At 35.9% G+C, this 18,341-nt stretch overlaps 1 protein-coding gene across 7 annotated transcripts in view; it reads left to right on the forward strand.

The window, feature by feature from the left end:
- SON (SON DNA and RNA binding protein) overlaps positions 1-18,341 on the forward strand; it is a 39,832-nt gene that overhangs the window by 15,964 nt on the left and 5,527 nt on the right. For 4 of the 7 annotated variants that reach the window (XM_086764874.1, XM_086764832.1, XM_086764847.1 and 1 more), the window contains 6 exons: positions 947-1,107; positions 2,036-2,176; positions 3,837-4,025; positions 8,281-8,391; positions 8,776-8,892; positions 16,134-16,281. In XM_086764874.1, coding sequence (XP_086621000.1) covers positions 947-1,107; positions 2,036-2,176; positions 3,837-4,025; positions 8,281-8,391; positions 8,776-8,892; positions 16,134-16,281 — 867 coding nt within the window. Of the gene's footprint in view, positions 1-946; positions 1,108-2,035; positions 2,177-3,836; positions 4,026-8,280; positions 8,392-8,775; positions 8,893-14,435; positions 14,557-15,320; positions 15,401-16,133; positions 16,282-18,341 lie in introns of those variants that run through there. The other 3 variants (XR_015260906.1, XR_015260907.1, XM_086764857.1) reach the window with 3 other exon arrangements.

An 18,341-nucleotide genomic window follows, 5' to 3' on the forward strand; every position in this document is an offset into this window, starting at 1 on the left:
CGTAAAAAGAAAGAAGGTTTTAATTTTTGAGAGATGAGCTCTTGTACAGTGTCTGAGGAAGCCTCCTCTGGTGGACCTCAGGTTCTGATCCTTTTAGTCCTATCTCATAAAGTTACCACGGAAGCCCCTTTACCAAAGAAGTATTTTTGTACAGATCTAGTGAATTAGTGAGCGTGCTTGAGTCTGCCTCCATGCTTTGATGATCCAGCAAGTCTGTATCTGTATACTTTTTTATTGCTTAAGAAGTAAAGGAATGTTGCCATTTTAGGATTTTTTGTAAAGCTGTATGCTTGCAGAGATAGTGGTAACTCATTTATTTGGAAACTGGCAGATCAAATAAGACATACTTGATTTTTGTTCCTTGTTTCTGTGATATAGCTACATATACTTTTTTTTTCCTCAATAACGCAAAATACTTTTACGTTAACAGTTTTGCATGTAATTGTATTTTACACAATTGCATGTTTTATTCAGTGCTTATGTTTTCTGTTGATTAGTTGTAAGTCTCTTTCAGGCTACGTACTAGGGGACTTGAAGGGATTTCCTCAAGACCTTTGAATGCTTTTCAGAGATAGCTAGGAAGTAAACTTAGGAATTTATGCTGTGTAGAAATGACTGAATATTTGCAAAACTAGAATGAGTTGATGGAGTAAAATAGGCATCAGCACTTCTGGGCTTTGGAGGATTTTGAATGCTGTAATTTGGACTCCTGAGCTTTGTGTTAAATTGGCAGTTTCACTTGTTTGTTGGGTAGACCAAATTTGAAAAATTCTGAAGCAGCTAAGTATAATTTTAGTTGTTTTCCCAGAACCTAAAAATGCACAGCGTGGGTAAAATCTTCTGTTTTCTGTTTGTACTTTGTTTAGTCTGCTAGAAATGCTTATTTTTATTAAAACAAGAATCTGTAATAATAGTTTTCTTAAAAAAAAAAAAACCCTCTTTTTAGACAAGGCGCAGCTACTTGAAATAGCCAAAGCTAATGCAGCCGCCATGTGTGCTAAGTCTGGTGTTCCCTTACCACCAAGCCTGATGCCTTTGTTATCTCAAAAGAAAGACGACAAAGCCAATCAGAAGTCATCAAGAGATACACTAAAGGAGCTGACTGAGGTAAGCAAGATGGCTTCACTTTGCTGGTATTATTTCATGTCCTCAAATGTCTTGTAAATCTTATGAGTATACTTGTCGTAAATGGAGACATAATAGAAGCATGGTAGTAGAACTATAATGTTCTCAAATGGATTTTGGATTGACAGTTGTAGCAGCTGCTGGTAAACATTCAGTGCAGGTAGTCATGATCAATAAAGAAATTTTCATAATAAAATACTGGTCTCCGTAGAACGTCTTTTTAATGTTTGTTGGTTTTTGTTGTTGTTTTTTTTTTCTTTCTTTTCCCCTGGAGGTTCTTTCCTCATTTGACTGCATTATCCCCATAGCACCTATATGTTTATGTTCAACTTCTGTTTAATATAAAATGGGGTACCTGGGCATTGCGTACCTGGCCATCGTCAAAGTATTTCAGAAGAAATTTGAGATCTTTTTGAGCCATTGCTTCTGACTAGGTCCCTGCACTACCAGTGGAACTTAGAATTAGTTCTGTCTATAAATTCTTAGATTTGCCTGTGTAGTTTTGTGAGTTACACTGAAGTTTCTGTCAGGTTGCAGTATGCTAATTATGTGGGATGTTAAACAACTGGAGAGTTCCTACTCTGGAATGCTTGCAGTGTTAGACGATATTCTGCAGTTAGCACAGTGTAGCAAGTTTTCAGTATGCTGCTGGAATGTTACATCTGTGAAATTATTTGCTGCATGAGTGCCTAGCAAACGTAGGTAGGTGTTTGGTAGTATGTATAAAATGTGAAAAGTACATATACTGATGACATTGCTAAAAGATTTTCCCAGTTTATATGTCTACTTTATAAAAGAAAAACAGTTTTCGTAAAAAGGTTCTTTTTGTATGTTTTGGTTGCAAGTCCATGTTTATTCAGAGCTGTCATCTGTCATATCCCTTTTTTTTTTTTCTTTTTTTTCCCCTTAGAAATGCAAGAAGATTGCTCAAAGCACAGATGATGTGATAGTGAACAAGCCTCATGTTTCTGATGAAGAGGAGGAAGAACGTCCTTTCTATAATCATCCTTTTAAGCTCAGTGAACCCAAACCTATTTTTTTCAATTTAAGTGTGAGTACTTTAATTTTCAATATTTTAAATTTTGGTTATTTTTAAATAATGCAGTAATTTTACAGAAATTAAACAAGAATTTATAATCTTGGTGAAATTCCACTGGGGTGTTGTTAACTTGCTATGATAAGAAACTTACTTGCAGTCTATGAAATTATGGTAATTGCCATAATTTGATGGAAACTATTTTTTTTTTTTCATTAATGTCTTTGCAGTTTTTAAGGCTTAAATAACATAAAGAGGATTGGTTTTACTTCATGTTTTCACTGCAAAAACATGTGTGAATTTGCAAACACTATTGGAATTGGAAAATGCTTTTGGAATGGCATTGCTTTTCTTTAAAAGGCAAACAAAAAAACCCCAGCGAAATTCTGAAAGCATTTTGAGGTGTTCTAAGTGAGATGATGCCATCAGCCCCATTCCTGGAAACATTGAAGGTCAGGTTGGACGGGGCTCTGAGCAACCTGATCCTGTTGAATATGTCCCTGCTTCTTGCAGGGGGCTTGGACTAGGTGACCTTTAAAGGTCCCTTCCAACCCAAGCTCTTCTGTGATTTGTGCAGACTCCAAATTGTGTACGTCTGCCTCTTCAGTAGATGTGTTCACTAAAGGAGAAAAAAGTTTTGTTAGTTTTTGAGATTGTACCCAGACTTTGCAGGGTACAAAGAACTATAAAATTATTAATATGCTAAGTGAAAATATAAATAGCATTTATATTTTTATGTACAAATATAACTTGTAGCACACAAAAAATAAGCAGTAATACATATTTACATAAGATATAAGGTAGAAATAGATTTATACTTTATATTCTACTGTTAGAAAGTGATATAATGAAACTCAAGAAAACTTGGGATTTTTACAGGCTCCAAAGAGGAATGTTCTTTGGTGGTTATGGGCTGCCGTACCTGTTTTTCACAGTTTTGAGCCTTTTAGTATCATTCTTTCCATTCTTTCTGGATTCTAGTCTTACTACCATTCCTATCCATGTTCCTTTGGTAGTAGGCATTTACCCAGTATTGTGAGCTGTCTGGGCTGTTTTTGCCTCTTGGAAGAGGAACCTGTCAGAGATTTCTGTGGAGTCTTAATGTATTAGCAGTACTGTCTAAAGATAATAAGCTTGTGGACTTCATCTACTTTGAGATTCATGCTGCTATTAAGAAATAGTAAAAAAACTAGAAAACAAAATGTTGAAAACTGCTTTCTCTATGTATAGTAATGTAGAGCTTTTTATCATCATGTGGATATCATAGCCAATGTTTTTTGCTGCCCAGGATTTTTTTTTTTTTTTGGAGCTTTTCATTATAAAATACATGTGTGGCAAATTAAGGTTGTTCTTTTTATGATGGCGTGGAGGGAAAGCAGAGAGGTTAATTGTGAGAGTGAAGTTTTATGTATGTTTGCCAGTTGAAGGTGATTTAAGTGACTTTTAGCTTCTAGCTGTTTCATCTTCTCTTATACTGTGATTTGTTGCTCACTTGTGTGTTTTTTTAGGGCTGTGCTAAAACGGTTTTTTAGAAAGGTGTTTGGTTTTATGTTAAGTAGGAGGGATGATTGTTTTATGAAAACTTCATACCAAGTGTAAGCAATAAATAATTTCTCAGACATGTGAGTATTGTGTGTTTTCAAGTTCTAACTTTTTCTAATTTTATTTCTTTAAGACTCCCAGCATAAAACCAGCACCACCACCACAACCAAAAAATCAGGTCAGCCTGTCAAAGGAATTTCCTGTTTCATCTGGATCTCAACATAGGAAAAAAGAAGCAGATAGTGTCTATGGAGAATGGGTTCCAGTTGAAAAAGGCAAAGAAGACGGCAAGGATGATGTTTTCCCCAAACCATCGATTGAGGTAAGGAAGGGAAGGAAAGCATATCATATAAGAAAATCAAAACCGTTACCTAGTCAGTCTGGTACCAAATTGCAGTCTGTGAAAAAGAAGCGTGTACTTAGGTAGTATTTTAACACTTCAATAAGCTAATTCTCTGAACTGCTGTGCTTTTCAAATTTGGTCGCAGAGCTTGTGTGGGCAGTGATGAAAGCAACCTGTAGCCATACTGTGTGCTTTTGTCAACTAGTGACGAATTTATGTTAATAGAATTCAAGCTTTTGCTTGAAGATGAAAAGCAAGTTTCTTGTACAGTTTTCCTGCAGAGATTAATACCCTAAGTTGAGACTTTAATAATTATAAATTTAATAATAATAAAAATTGTCCTACCAGTCTTGCAGCAATAACTTTGCATTGAAAGGTAATCCATTAAAAATCAATTTGAAAGTAGAAAACTGCTGTTTCATCTGGATATGTCTACTAATATTTTAGCTTTACAGTCACATTTTCTTACATAGTTGTCTTCCATGTGGCCTTCCAAAGGAAAATCTAATTGTATGTATAATAAATTAAAAAACAAAAGGCAAATGTTTTTCCCCTTGAAATGTCTTCACAAGGATATTTTGTGGGGTTTTTGTAATTAAGTGAAATATTTAAGACAGATGTAAATTTCTTTTAAGTTGATGTTAACCTTACTCCACTTGTTGTCATACCTTTCAAAGCAAATAAACAGAAAAGCCTTGGCATCAGTTTCTGATAAAACAGTCTTTCCACTTGATTAGTTTTGTTTTTGAAGAGCTTTCAAAGATTGTACAATTCACTTCCTGAAGCACAGAAGGTATTTTCTTCTGTGTCTTTTACAGCACCAAAAGCACAGTGATTATAACTCGTTCAACAGACATTTTCATTATATATCTGAGTTTGACGGTCGGGCACCCCACTCATTGTTCCCTCAGTGTAGATGGTAACTACTGTTTGGTCTCTGTCATGAACCACTAATAAGACAAACATTCTGAAATGTCTGTGCAGAATGTTATTCCCAGTTACTAGTGTATATGTAAGAAGTCCAGCACATAGAAACGTTATATATAAACATTTGACTGTGTTTTTACCAGGTAAAAGTCTTGTCCTTCAAATGGTCAATGATATGCTTAGTTCAGGCGAGCTCTGTGGATTCCTGCATCCAGGTTGCCAATTATGCTGGGCTTGTGTCTTCGACAAATGGGGTTAGCTAAACACTGATGGGTTGTGTATTGATTATGTAGACGAGGCCTTAAAAATTGACATTTGGAGTAAATATATTAAACGTAACTTTCCTTTCTGTCATGTGTATCTTTATAAATGCTTGTAACAATGTTGTCTGTTTTTATATTTTGTAAATAAATATTTTTATTTGCATTTACCTTAACTTGGTTTGTGTTAAGGGTGATTTCAAAGCTGACAGCAGAGCATACTATCCCCTTGGGTTTGGCAATCCTTCATTTTGAAATACAGGAATACTCTTGTAGTAGCAGAATCCCTGTATGTTTCTCTGGGGAGTCTGAAAGGTAACAGAGTGCTTCTCTCCTTAATTTTTTAAATGTTTATGAGGACTCTTTGTGAATGAAACAGCTTCCTTTGAGCAAAATAAGCCAGATAAGCTCCCTTGTTGTTGGAGTAGGGTAGTGGGGGAGTGTGCTTGGATCCTCAGGACTTTTGACACATAATTCACCTCCATTTCTTGTTGCTAATATTGAAATCTGATTGTGACAATTCTGATGCAAGTCTATATTGACATTAAAAAAATACGTAATTGGTTTTCTTGTTATGTTTTTATTCAAGTCACAGAAATAGTTACAGGAATAAGCAGTCTGTATTGGCCCTGCTAATATGTTACCAATTGTTTTAATAAAACATTGTGCTCTTAATATAGTTGTTTGTGATAATAGGAGATGGAGGAAAAAGTCTTGAATAATGTGAAGTATTGGCATGTCTCTAGAAGCCAGAGAAGGCTGTGTGAAAGAAGCTATATGTGAAAGTTTGGAAGTACAGATTTCAAGTATTGTATTTAAGTTTGAAGTATATAACCAGGTGACTATTATGTAGAGAAGCCATCATGATCTAAAAATGTATTAAATGCATTTGGTGTATTGGCGGACCTACGAAGTATGTCAGAAATGCTTACTTTCTATTGTCAGACTCTTCCTTCTTGCTTCAATAGTTGTGATTTGTGTCTGTGGGGAAAATGTAATTAAAAGTCAGGATTGGAGAGGCAGAACTCTTACGGAGAATAGCATGCTGAACTTGAAACTGTTTTACTTGACTAAATAATAACAACTTTTCATACTTCAAGCAGAGATTTTTTTTTTCAAGATCCAAAGCTGCCATCGAGTGTCTTGACATAATACAAAGCCATGATGGTCTCCAAAATGGTGACTGACCATGTGGGGAAAGTGTATGGGAATTCTAACTAACCAGGGTACCTACTAATAGGCCCCAGTCCGGTAAAGCACTAAAGTACACATGTGTATTTAAGTATGTGAGTGGTCCCAATGTGGTTTCAGTGGACTACTTGCATGCCTATGTGTATTGCTGGATTGAAGCTTTTGGTGAGTAGAATAACTTTTATTTCTCTCCTGAACCAGTTTCACAAACAAAACATTAAGGGATTATTTTAACTTATTAACACAAGAAAGTGTATATTTTAAACAGACATTCTTTTACATACGTTACTGTCATGTTAGATGATTGTTAGAAAATCTTTATTAATTCTTCTTGTGCCTTGTTTATGATCTGTGTTTTTGTCCGTTAGGACAACAAATAAATACTGAAGTCAGTCACAACACACATAGGGCTTCTGGGATTTTAAGTCTGTCTTGGTCAGTGCCAGATGTTTCAGTAATGATCTTCCCAGCACTAATACTTTTTGTCTTAAATAATTAAAAAAAATAAATCCCCATCTTATAATAGCCAGAGTACAAAAATAATTCCTCCGTTTTATGCAGTTGTGTAGACATTCATATCTGTCTCTTACTGTTTTTCAGTATTTACTAAGTTCTTGACCTGGTTCCTGTGACAGAGATTTTGTGGATTAACTGTATTTTTCTGTTCAGCAGAGTCAATTTTAAATTAGTTTCAGTTTCTTCTACTGGCCCTTTATCCTAGTATAATGTGTGAGAGGCTAAGGTTATGAGATGGTGACTAAGAAAAAAATGCAAGTCTTTTGTAAAAATAAAAAAAATACGCTATCCATGTACTTTATGTCTATATGCCACCTTTTGATTATTGGGTTTCTTCTGTGCTTCAGACAGTTCCGACCCTTTCAGTCTCCTTCATGTGCATCTCCAAAGAAATTTCGCTTGTCTCTGAGCACTGTTCTTTTTCTCCTTTCAGAATAGAATGATCCATAAAATGCACATCATCTGAAGAACAAGGCACAAGTGATTTTACAAAAGAGCTGTATACTAGCTGTAATTTGTTATATCTTTATACCCCTAAATACTTTGGATTTCTGTCTTGATTGCTTTGCACGTAGAGTAGAGGTTTGCATTGAGCTTCTTAATTTGCTCCATATTTTTACCCAAATGATTTGGATTAGTATGTGTGAGAGAGTTTTCAAATTATTTTTCTTTAAATTTTATCCTAGTTCAGCAGCATAGATCTAAACAATCCTTTCTAAACCAGTAAATTTTATGAGCTACCAGTCTGGTTTTACTTTCCTGCAAGTCCGTTTTAGGCTGAAGATTAAGATAGAAAACAATAAAGCCAAATTCATGGAATACACGTGATTCTTGCTGGAATTTTTTTTTATACATTTAACTTGAAGTTTTAGTGTGACTTAATAGTAGGGTACTCATGTGAACAGCTCTATAGGAAGGGTTTTTTTAATTCTTAGCTAAATTATATTTAATTCTATTGGTTAATAAGATTCCATTGAACAGTAATATGCTTCTCTATTTAAATATTATACACCAGAACTTTTTGTGACCAAAGGAGTTCTCTGAAGATAATTCTTTTGATATTTTGTATGTACAGGTGATATTAAATTACCAAAGTGTTATCCTTTCAACTTTGTATTTTGTATTTGTTTAGGAAAGCCCATATTGCATATATATAGTTAACAAGTAGTCCCAGGATTTTATTTTTCACTTTGCCTATTTATGTATCAAACCAACTGTTCAATGTGTAAAACAACTTTGTAGTATTTGTAGCATTTATTCTGCAACAGCTTTTTCCAGATCAAATGGGTTTTATTGTGGTCTGATTGTATTATTTTAAAAAATAATATTTTTTGTCCTAGGGCGTGGACATAACTACAGCTATGAATGATCGAGCACTGGCTCAGAAAAGACTTAATGAAAACACATTTGATTTAGAGGCCATGTGCATGTTAAATCGTGCACAGGAACAGGTATGTTGCATGCTTTCATCAGCATTTTTATGAACTTAAATGTTTACTTTTCATACCAGCTGATCTTTCTTATGTATTTAAGTACAGATTTTTTGAAACTCAGTTTATGGGCACATGTTTAAAAATCCTGCCTTTATTTTACACTTCATAGCATTGTTTTTTAAGCAAACCATGAACTTGCTAGACTTTGGGCTCAGGCTTTAGGGTTGACATGCAAAGTTGCTCAGCTTTTTGGAGTATCTGCTTACAAATGAGTGTTAATGAACACAGCACTAAACATATGTGAGGAATTATTATGATAATTATTGAGAAGCAACAGAGAACTGCAAGGGAAAAAATGTTCAAATTTTTATTTTGGGCTTACTTTTGATGTTTATTTTGTAGATTGACGCCTGGGCTCAATCAAACTCCATACCTGGCCAGTTCACAGGAAGCACTGGAGCACAGATACTGTCCTCAGAGGAGCTCACCAACAGTGGTCCCCAAGCGTGGATTAGAAAGGTAGAAGTTATGCAGACGTACTTGTCTAACTATTACATTTTAAATAGCAGTGAAAGTATCGGAAAATGCAAAAAGCGTACCTTAAAAACCTGTGGTAATGCATGTGTCATGTACAACAGGCTGAGTTAAATCGTTATCTTTGATACATTTAGATACTTGCTGCTGCTGTGTTCATTTTGTTGTGCATTAAAGTGTTGTTTATGACATAGAGTACTTCAATAAGGTATGCGTCAGGTTGGTTCATATATACTGTTATCTTACACTGAAATGACATTCATGATTATTGGTATGGTTGCAGTGGTAGGTCCATCACTACTTCTGTGGGATTGAGACAGATCAGGCAAGCTTTGATCCTGATACTACTGAAGTCAGTGATGTTTTGGCATCAACTTCAGTGAACCAAATCCCAAACTGCCATTTTGTTTGACTTGGTTCGATCTGGTTGCTACTTTGCCTCTATTTGTATCACCAGGGGTTTTCTGAGAGCAAAAGATTTGGAGTATTAAACTAGGAGTTGCGGTAGGGTTCATAAGTTTAATGTTATCTTACAGTGAAATAGTTGCCTCTTACTGCGGGGTAATACTGGCTTATTTTGGGAGTGGTGCGTCATACATACATGCGTTTTGTAAGTTTAATAATTCATGCTTCATCTCTGGAAATGAATACTGAACTGGTTCTCTTTCAAGAAGTGGAACTGAGGAATTCAAGCAATATCTACTTTTCAGGCAAAAAGAATGATGATTCATGGCAATCAGTATTGCAGGTAACTTAGTTGAGTATGATAAGCTGTATCTGCTTATCCTTCCAGAACTGTTAGGTTAGATTTGAGCCTTAGGTAGAATTTTCTATAAAACTTGGTGTAAACTCAGAACAAAAGTCTGGAATTGTAACATCCTAAAAATAGAAATATTTTTGCCAAGATTCACTAACTTGTTTTTCCACTTCATATAGCCAAGCAATACAGAGAGCCAGGCAACACAGAGATCCAAGTTACTCGCTATATGGGAATCTTTTGGGCTCCTCTCAATGTTAATACAGAGTGTAGATGATAAAGTCTTATTTTTACTATTATTAACTTTTGAGATTGTAACAAAATGTTGGCTTGGATGATTACAATAGTTGTCCCTGGCAGAGGAACTTAGAAGTACAAAGCAGTCAGCAGGGGTGCATTGGTGAGAAAAGGAGAGCTTTTCCACAGTGAGGCTTGTGGAAGAGATCAGCAAGCCTCTGAGGGTTCTCCCTTTCTGCAATACCTTGAGTGGGTTCCCAAGGTAACACAAAGGGAGCATCTCTGGTCATCTCTTTCCCAAGCCTCCTGTTCTCATCCTGTCTTCATTCCTTGATGTTCTGTGGTGGCCTTCTGTGCCTTACTTTAACAGCAGTGTCCGCTAACAAAATTCAAGTGTAGAAGGCGAATGTGTTTTCCCTTGGTCTTTTAACTTCACTCTGTGATCTGCCTTTTTTTTTTAAAAATAAAAACCCAAAAAACCAATAAACCAAACCCAAAACCCAAACAAAAAAAAACCCAACAAAACACTTTATAGGGAGAAAATGAGAGAAGAGTTTGTTCTGTGGCTTGTGGACATGGCTGCTGTGAGGAGCAGAAGCATATTGAATCTAGAAATGAGAGTGAGCCAGCAGACGCACTTCTGTCCTTTCCATAGCTGTAAAAATGTAGTGGTTTGCAGTAGTAGGCGTCCTCCCTAGCAAGCATCATGTGGTTTGTCAGAAAGGAGGCTGCTACTGGAAACAAGAAGAGTTGTTGGGTGAAGAAGATGAGGACAGAGTCCTCTTTCCTGCTCTGGCATTCCTCAGCTTGACTTCTTTGCTCTTTCTGGGTTCCATATTTGCACGCACATTGCCATCAAACTCATGAGATGACAAGTAGTTACAGTCATGCGCCCTCTATAAAATGCATTAGACTCTCCCTGTTTTTTCTTAGGAATGGTGAGGCCTGTGAAAGCCTTCACAAAACTTAGGTTTGATGAACTTTAATGTGAAATCATATCCTGTGGTTAGAGGATGATTTCACAGAAAAAGGTGAAGTAGGGATAATGGGTTATGAATGCATGTTATCTTTCTCAGTGACATGAACGCAAACCAACCATGAAATGCAAAGTACACATTGTATTTTACTTAGGCACTTGAAGTTGTGTAACTTAGTTCCTGTTAATTATGCAGTGTAACAGAGAAGTCAGACTCGTACTCCCTTTGTTTTCCTAAGAGAATACATTTTAACATTAAAAAACCCTTGTATTTTTAATCGTTTCATCTGTTGGTAGGGCTGGCGTTTCCTGGGGTATGTTGTGTGTGTAAATTAATGCACATTTCTGACTGAAGATGTTTTTTACTGATGGCATTTTACTTGGGAGATTGCCCTAAGCAATTGCCGTAAGAGAGGTTGTGGATGTGCGCTGTTCGGCAGAAACAGAGCCCATCTCAACCAGTTATTTGTGTATTGCTAAACAAAGAATTAGGACATGTACAGACATTGTGCTTGACAAAGATAATCACAAAACTAGATAGGTGTAACAACACAGAAGAGTGGTGTCAAGAAGGGAGAAAAATTGGAGTACTGGGGGAACTTGTTTGATAAGCGCTGTCTTCACTTTGCATTTCTTGGATTTCAACTTTTATACTTTAAAAATTACTCTGGAGAGGTAATATGTACTCAAACCAAAATATGCCTGCAATTTCAATTTTATCTCAATAAAATTTTCAGGGAATTAGTTACTGAAGTGGTTAACGTGGCATACTTGAATGATCGACATAACTAATTAGAAGTACGGTTTGTTTTTCTAAGTAATGTGCTATTTCATTATGTTCTTCATGCATAGGGTTCTGAGCAGTATTTATAAAGGAATAATACATTGTTAGGTTTCTTATATTGTTAAAGCAGATTTTTGAACAATATATTTTTCTTTTGAAAAGTGTTTTCTGTTTCAGTTCATCATCATGGGTGTAATCAGTTCACAAATATAACTTAGTGGAAGTTGCTTGTTTTTTTTTTTTTTTTTTTTTTTCTTTTTTTTTCTTACAAATATACTATGCTGCTGAGTAAATCTCAAATCAGAGGAAGTGGCCATGTATCTTTTATCAAGCAAGTTCTGTTGAGGTCTGCTTACTCAGACTTGCTCAGACTCACCGCTTGTTTCTGCATTTATCAGCTTAATTCTGTAGTCTAAACTTGCTCCCCAAAACAGGGTTTTTGCAGCATTTTATGTGCACAGGGTAACACTTGGGATCTGTTTCATTCTGTTGTGCTGAAGCATGGCACAGCAGTTTTACTATGGCCATTAGAATGCTCTGCTTTTTGTAGCAAGTTTGGAAAAGTTAGTGTTCCTTCCATTCTTCTGCAGTCATAGCAGATGAGTAAAACTCATGCTAATGATGGAGGTAAAACTAAGTCTTATGATGTCACTTGCACAAGGGCTGCTGACCTTCTAACAAGGCCACTGTTATGGCCTGTTAAAATACTGTTATTCCTATTGCCTTATATGACCCAACGAGCCTTCCTTGGAAATGAAGGCCACATGGCAAGGCAAATCAACTACGTGTTAGTTATATTGGACTGACTTCCTGTTCAGTCCTCAAAATGTTTAATTTCTTTTTTTCAGCTATTCCTAGCTTGCTTTCTACTGATTGTATGCAAAAGCTGTGAACAGAAATCCTGATTGTGAGTGTAGCTTTTGGCATTTGATGGGATTCTTTACAAAGGTATTTTTCCTCTGAAATTGGGGAAAGAATGTGACTGCTGCTAAAAGTGCCAGTTTATTGAATGGAAAGCTACTTCGCAACAGTTTTGCCAAAGATAGATGTTTGTTTCTGGTACTTGACTCGGATGAATTTTTCAGCGTTAGTCTTAAAGTAGTCTTTAAGACAGCCCATTGTGCTATAGCTGAAACTGTCCATCTAGTGCCTTTAAGGCTTTGTTGTCTTTTACTTAATGAATTATTGCTCAAAAAATAAACAGCCTTTCTGACAGAACTTCTGTTTTAATACCATGTCAGCATTGGGAGAAGGAATGGATATTTTCTTTTCCGAGAGCAGAAATTAATGATGTATTTTAAAATCTCTCAAATAATTACGGCTTTCATATTTTGGGTGTTATGAGTGTTGTTTTATAGCTTGTTCAGTTCAATGCTCTATGCTGTCGTTGTCTCAAAGACAACTGTTGCTGTTAAACAGCGATGACTGTTGAACTTGTGTTTCGGCAAAAAAACCTGTAAAATCATCTTTCAGATGTGATTTTTTTTTTTTTTTTGCGTTTGCTTGTTAAGCCCTTAAATGCTAATTTAAGCTTTCATGTCCCCCAAAGCTTGTTGTCCTAACGTAACTTCAAAAGAGGAATAGTTTTAATTACAATTACTAAGAAACTCTCTTAATTGGTGAGGTTTTATTATGTAGCCTTCTTTTTAAAGAAAAAGTGTTGACACTGGAATGTGGCTTATTTTTTGTCTCCATCTGCTGGCAGAATGGAAGTGTGCTTTATTTGGCTGACTTTTTGTGGAATTTAGAGATAAAACGATGAGGAAAATGATACTCAATTTTCATGCAGACTTACTGAATTCGGGTTAGTGAATGAAAGAGAACAATTATTGTTTAAATAATTCTAACAGCAGTAGCCAAATACTTAGAAATCTGGGCATTTATTGTATTACTTACTCTTCAATTTGATATCCTCCTTATTGGCCAGATCTGCAAGGGTACATAGCTGCTAAGTAGTTTAGTGAGACTTGGCCTTTTATGATTTTTAAAACTGAAAAGAAATGTATATTTTACTTCCCTGCTTTTACTTCTACTATTTTTACACTTTCAAATACAAACACAGCACTATTTTTTTTACCCATATTCCATTAAATCATGGGCTGGGTGAAGTTTTTTTTAAAAAAAAAAACAAACCAAAAAAACAGCCCCAAAACAAACTCAAAGAAGGACTTTTTCCCCTTCTGCAGGCCACCTTTGCTTCTTTAGTAAACTGAATCAAAGTAAGCTTCTGGCTCCTTTCATATTGGTACTGGAATTACTTCATTTAGCCTTCTAGTGTGATGCACAAGTACAGCTATTCTATAATGAAACAAAACTTTCTTTTGTAATTCCTTTTTGCCTTGTTTCTGTTGTACATGTTTAAGAGTCAGCATAGCTTAAAGAATTCCTGATGAAGTTTATTAGATAGGATTCTGAATTTGCACATTAGAAGAGGGTTTTTTTTTAATAAACTGCACTTTGGAATTTAGAACTCTTCATTTCCAGTATTTGGAATTTGTTCAGGCTCTGATAATTCCTATATAGAAACTTGAGGCTTTGATTTTTAACTACAAATGCCAATAGCTTGATTCTGTTCTCTCCTTTCCGCACCACTCCTAACTCCTGAATTAGTACTCCTGAATTAGTACATTAGTACTATTTATGGGTGTGATGAGAAAGCTGTGTAACATTAAAGTGACCTCATCAAGAAATTGCACTTTATCATTTGTGAACTGAATACACGGGGTGGTGATAACGAAACAGGTGTTTATGTTGAAAATTCTATCATTGCAAAGCAGGTACAAAAGAGGAATCGGAACCCAGGGTGACATTGACTGGGGTTTGTATCATTCTCTGCATGGTTGCCCTTTTCTTATGAGAGGTTCCTGGAAAAGAGAGGGGAGGATGAAAGTTGAAGTAAGTAAAAGCCATTCTAGGTGTATAGATCGAGGGCAGTTCGTATCAAAGAAGCTGATTGTCTCTGTGTACACACACACACTGCATGGTCTGCACCAGTCAGAAAAAAAGTTGACCTGGAGAGGTGCACTTAGCCTCTCTACTCTTCCATCAGAGCACTTTTGTTATTAAGTGCAGCATCCAGTTGCATGATTGATAGGTATTTACTGTTTAATAGGTAAACATTTGGAGAAGTCCTGCCACAATCTTCATCAATAATTTTTTTTTTAATTTTTTTTTTTTATTTTTAACACCATGTATAGTGGGGATTACACACATGCATCATTAGTGTGTGTCAGTTGCCAATTTGAAATCCCCTTAAAAATAATTATCCTTAATTTCCGCAAAAGTAAGACTTCTGATTTTGTTTTTGTACAAATCGAAACCAAGGACCTATCCGTCCTTTGTCCAAATCTGGGAAATGCTTACTTTTGCAAGCACAGCTCAAAATAAAGGAAAAAAAAATTGTTTTATTAATTTGCTTTGATAGTAAGTAAAATCTTCACAAAAATACTAGGCATTGTATCATCTGATCTACTATGCGAAATAACGGATGGACTTATCAGTGCCAGTGTGTAAACTTGTGTATTTTAAGACAAGCAATTTTTTGCTGTGATGGAAATGATTGACTTACTTACTTGGGTCAGTGGGGGGGGCAGAAGAGAGATGATAGTTCACAGAATAACCTGTGAACTTTCACCCCTCTATATGGAAACTTGTTTCAGGGTCAAATCCTTGTAGCTGCCTTCTTGCCACGGTCAATGCCAGCCCTACTATTCACAACACTGCGGCCATCGAGGCCTAGGTACGTAAACATTTAAGGAGTTTTTAAAGTTCTTTACATCAAAACAGATTTTTAAAATTTCTGTTTGTAAGCTTTCACCATTTAACAACTATTATGTTAATGATGATTTGAAAGAATGTGAAGACTACTGCTGCTAAACTGTGTGGCTAAGCGCCTTTTTTCCTTTTAAAAAAAGAAGATAAAAACCTGTATGTTTCGTGTGGATTTTCAGAGTAGAACTTGAATGTGCAACTGCTGTATAATAAAATGGGGAAACTTTTTTTTTTTTTTTATTTAAAATACACCTAAACACTATGTGAATGTCATTACTAAATGTGCTTGTATTTTGTTCAATAACTAGGTACACTTGGCACACTTGTTGCCAGTTAAACAGTTAACACTGCCTCCTTTCACAAGATGAGAAGAGATGCACTGGAACCAAAGTAGCGTGTTTAAAAATGGACGGTTATGATTTTATTAAATACATATGTCTGAAATGAGTCACTTGCCACTTTTGAATTGCGTTAGAATTTTCTTAAGTTGTTATTTTTTGAAAATATTGATTTGTGTCTTGTGTGTCTGCGTGAATTCTGGTTTTTACAAAATGTTAATGTATATAAAGCTAAGGTGGATTTTTTTTTTTTAATTGAGTCTGTGAAAGGTTGTTAGAAACATTTTTTTGGAAGCTCCCGCTTATTTTTAAAAATCCCAGTGCTAACTTTAGGACTTGTTTTACTTTTCTTTTTCTGGATAGGATCAGTTCTTAAGAGCAGCCCCTGTAACTGGAGGAATGGGAGCTCAACTGATGAGAAAAATGGGCTGGAGAGAAGGAGAAGGGCTCGGAAAAAACAAAGAAGGCAGCGTTGAGCCTATTATGGTTGATTTTAAGACAGATCGAAAAGGTAAGCCCTTCCTTAAATGTCATATGGCAGTATAAACTTCTCACGTCTGTTTTGGTGATATGCAAAATAACTTGGAAGTAGTAAGCTTTTTCTGGGTACAGCTTCACTATGAAAATTAACAGAATGTCATAGGTGATTTTGGTACTAGTTTTTCAAGCCCTGGGTTATATATCTAGGCTATGTCCTTGTGCCTGAGGACTCTTCCAGATATTCTTTAACTTTCTCTAGCCTTCACCTTTAATTTAAACAAGTTAGGGATATGCTTCAGTTGGATGTGCATGGACAGGGAAATGAATTGTGGAAAAGCCGTTGTGGTTGGTCTAGAGAAAGCGGCTGAAGCAGGAAAGGGGCAGGATAGAACATTGAATAGTTTGAGGCGTAAAGGACAGAGGTGGGAGCTACAGCTGCCTTTCAGCTGAAGTCCTGACATGAATAGACTGTTACACTGATGTTTTTAGGTCTTCCAAATTGATTCTGTTTCCCTTTTTGCCCATCTGATCTCCCTGCTGCTCCATCTTCTAGTCTGATCCTGCTGTGGGCACCTCAACCACAGTGATGTTTCCCTGATTGTTTCCAGAGATCGCTTTAGCAGTCTCTCCTCCTCTTCTTTATATAGTCCGTGGCCACAGGTTGCACTTGTCTCGTTTGATTCAAAAGAACTATCCTTCTGTTTGCAGGCAGTGTGCTGCTACTGAAGCTGGCAGCATGGTTTATCTGATTGGCTGTTTTGACAGCATATTCAGTGAGAGTTCTGTTGTCAGAATGAATACTTATGCAAATTTTCCCTCTGACATACCTATGCACGTTCTAACCATTTTAAATACAACATGCAGAATTTCAGCAGTCAGGATTTATGATTTAATTGTTCTTTTATGCATGTTACCAAAATAAACAACTTAACACCGACTGCAGGAAAACAAATTCTTACTGTTGTTCTCCTAAATATTTTTTTTAAAACTGGGAACCTTTAATATATTGAATAGGTCACATCTAACATTAAAGCATGAAAATACTTTGAATTATGAATTTACGTTAGCTTTTGTCAATACTCGTAATTGAGCTTGAAAGAAATCAAAAGCATATAAATGTGAATGTTGTGAACTTTGTTTGCAGAGATGCTGTTGGAGTTGGAGGAATTTTTAGGTGTCAAAATGGCTAGTTTTCAATACAGAGATAGTTCGGTGCTGCTCAGGTGACCAAGCTAGCACTGAAATAGAATTTAAACATTTAAATATTAAGTGCAAAGAGGTAGAAAATAATAAAGCAAGCCTATGTTACGAAAATACCCATTACTTTCTAAATTCTAAAGACCTCCTAGGAGCATAATACAGTTTTCTAAATAGGTGCAACAGTCTCAAAGTACAGAACACAATAATTCAGGTATTTTTGTTTTATACAAACAGTGAGCAAACTTGCTTTTCAGCTGTTTTTCTTCTGTGCAACCTTTCTGTTGAAAGTAAGAAAAAAAAAAAAAAGAGATACCTGGTGACAGAGTGATTGCGAAGAGAATCCTTGAAAAATGTTTTACTACTGTTACTTAGTTGTTACAGTGATCTTTGTAGATGTTCTTTTGTAAAGTTCTCACTGCTGGTAAGAGTTCCTTCAGTTTAGCTTAATTAATATCAGTCGGAGGGAAGAAGTTGAAAACAGTAAATTTCATTATTAATTTTTCAAGCAGCCTGCATAACATAGTGATGGATTTTTGTGGTGAGGCGAGAAGAGTTAGCTCTGTTCAGTGTGTTGCTTCCTTCTTGTCGTGTCACAGGAAAGACGCAGTATTGCTGTACAACCTGTGAATGTTTTGAACATCAGAAACATTTTGGTGATACATAGCTGTGTCGCAGCTCAAGTTTCCAGTTCCAGAGATGTGCCCTAGGATCCTCATGTGTTTTCTGATGCAAATTTCCTTAATGCCTGTAGAATTTGATAGCAGAGTTTCAAGGATCAAGCCCTACGGCCTGAGATGCGATCCAGTCCTCATTGTGCTGGGCATTCTGTAACAGATAGTTTGCTCTCTCTGCTGCAGAATGCTCAGTCTTCAGTAACAATTAAAAATGTTA

The sequence above is a fragment of the Chlamydotis macqueenii genome, chromosome 1, assembly GCF_036417535.1.
Source record: "Chlamydotis macqueenii isolate bChlMac1 chromosome 1, bChlMac1.mat, whole genome shotgun sequence".
In the NCBI taxonomy this organism is placed as follows: Eukaryota; Metazoa; Chordata; class Aves; order Otidiformes; family Otididae; genus Chlamydotis; species Chlamydotis macqueenii.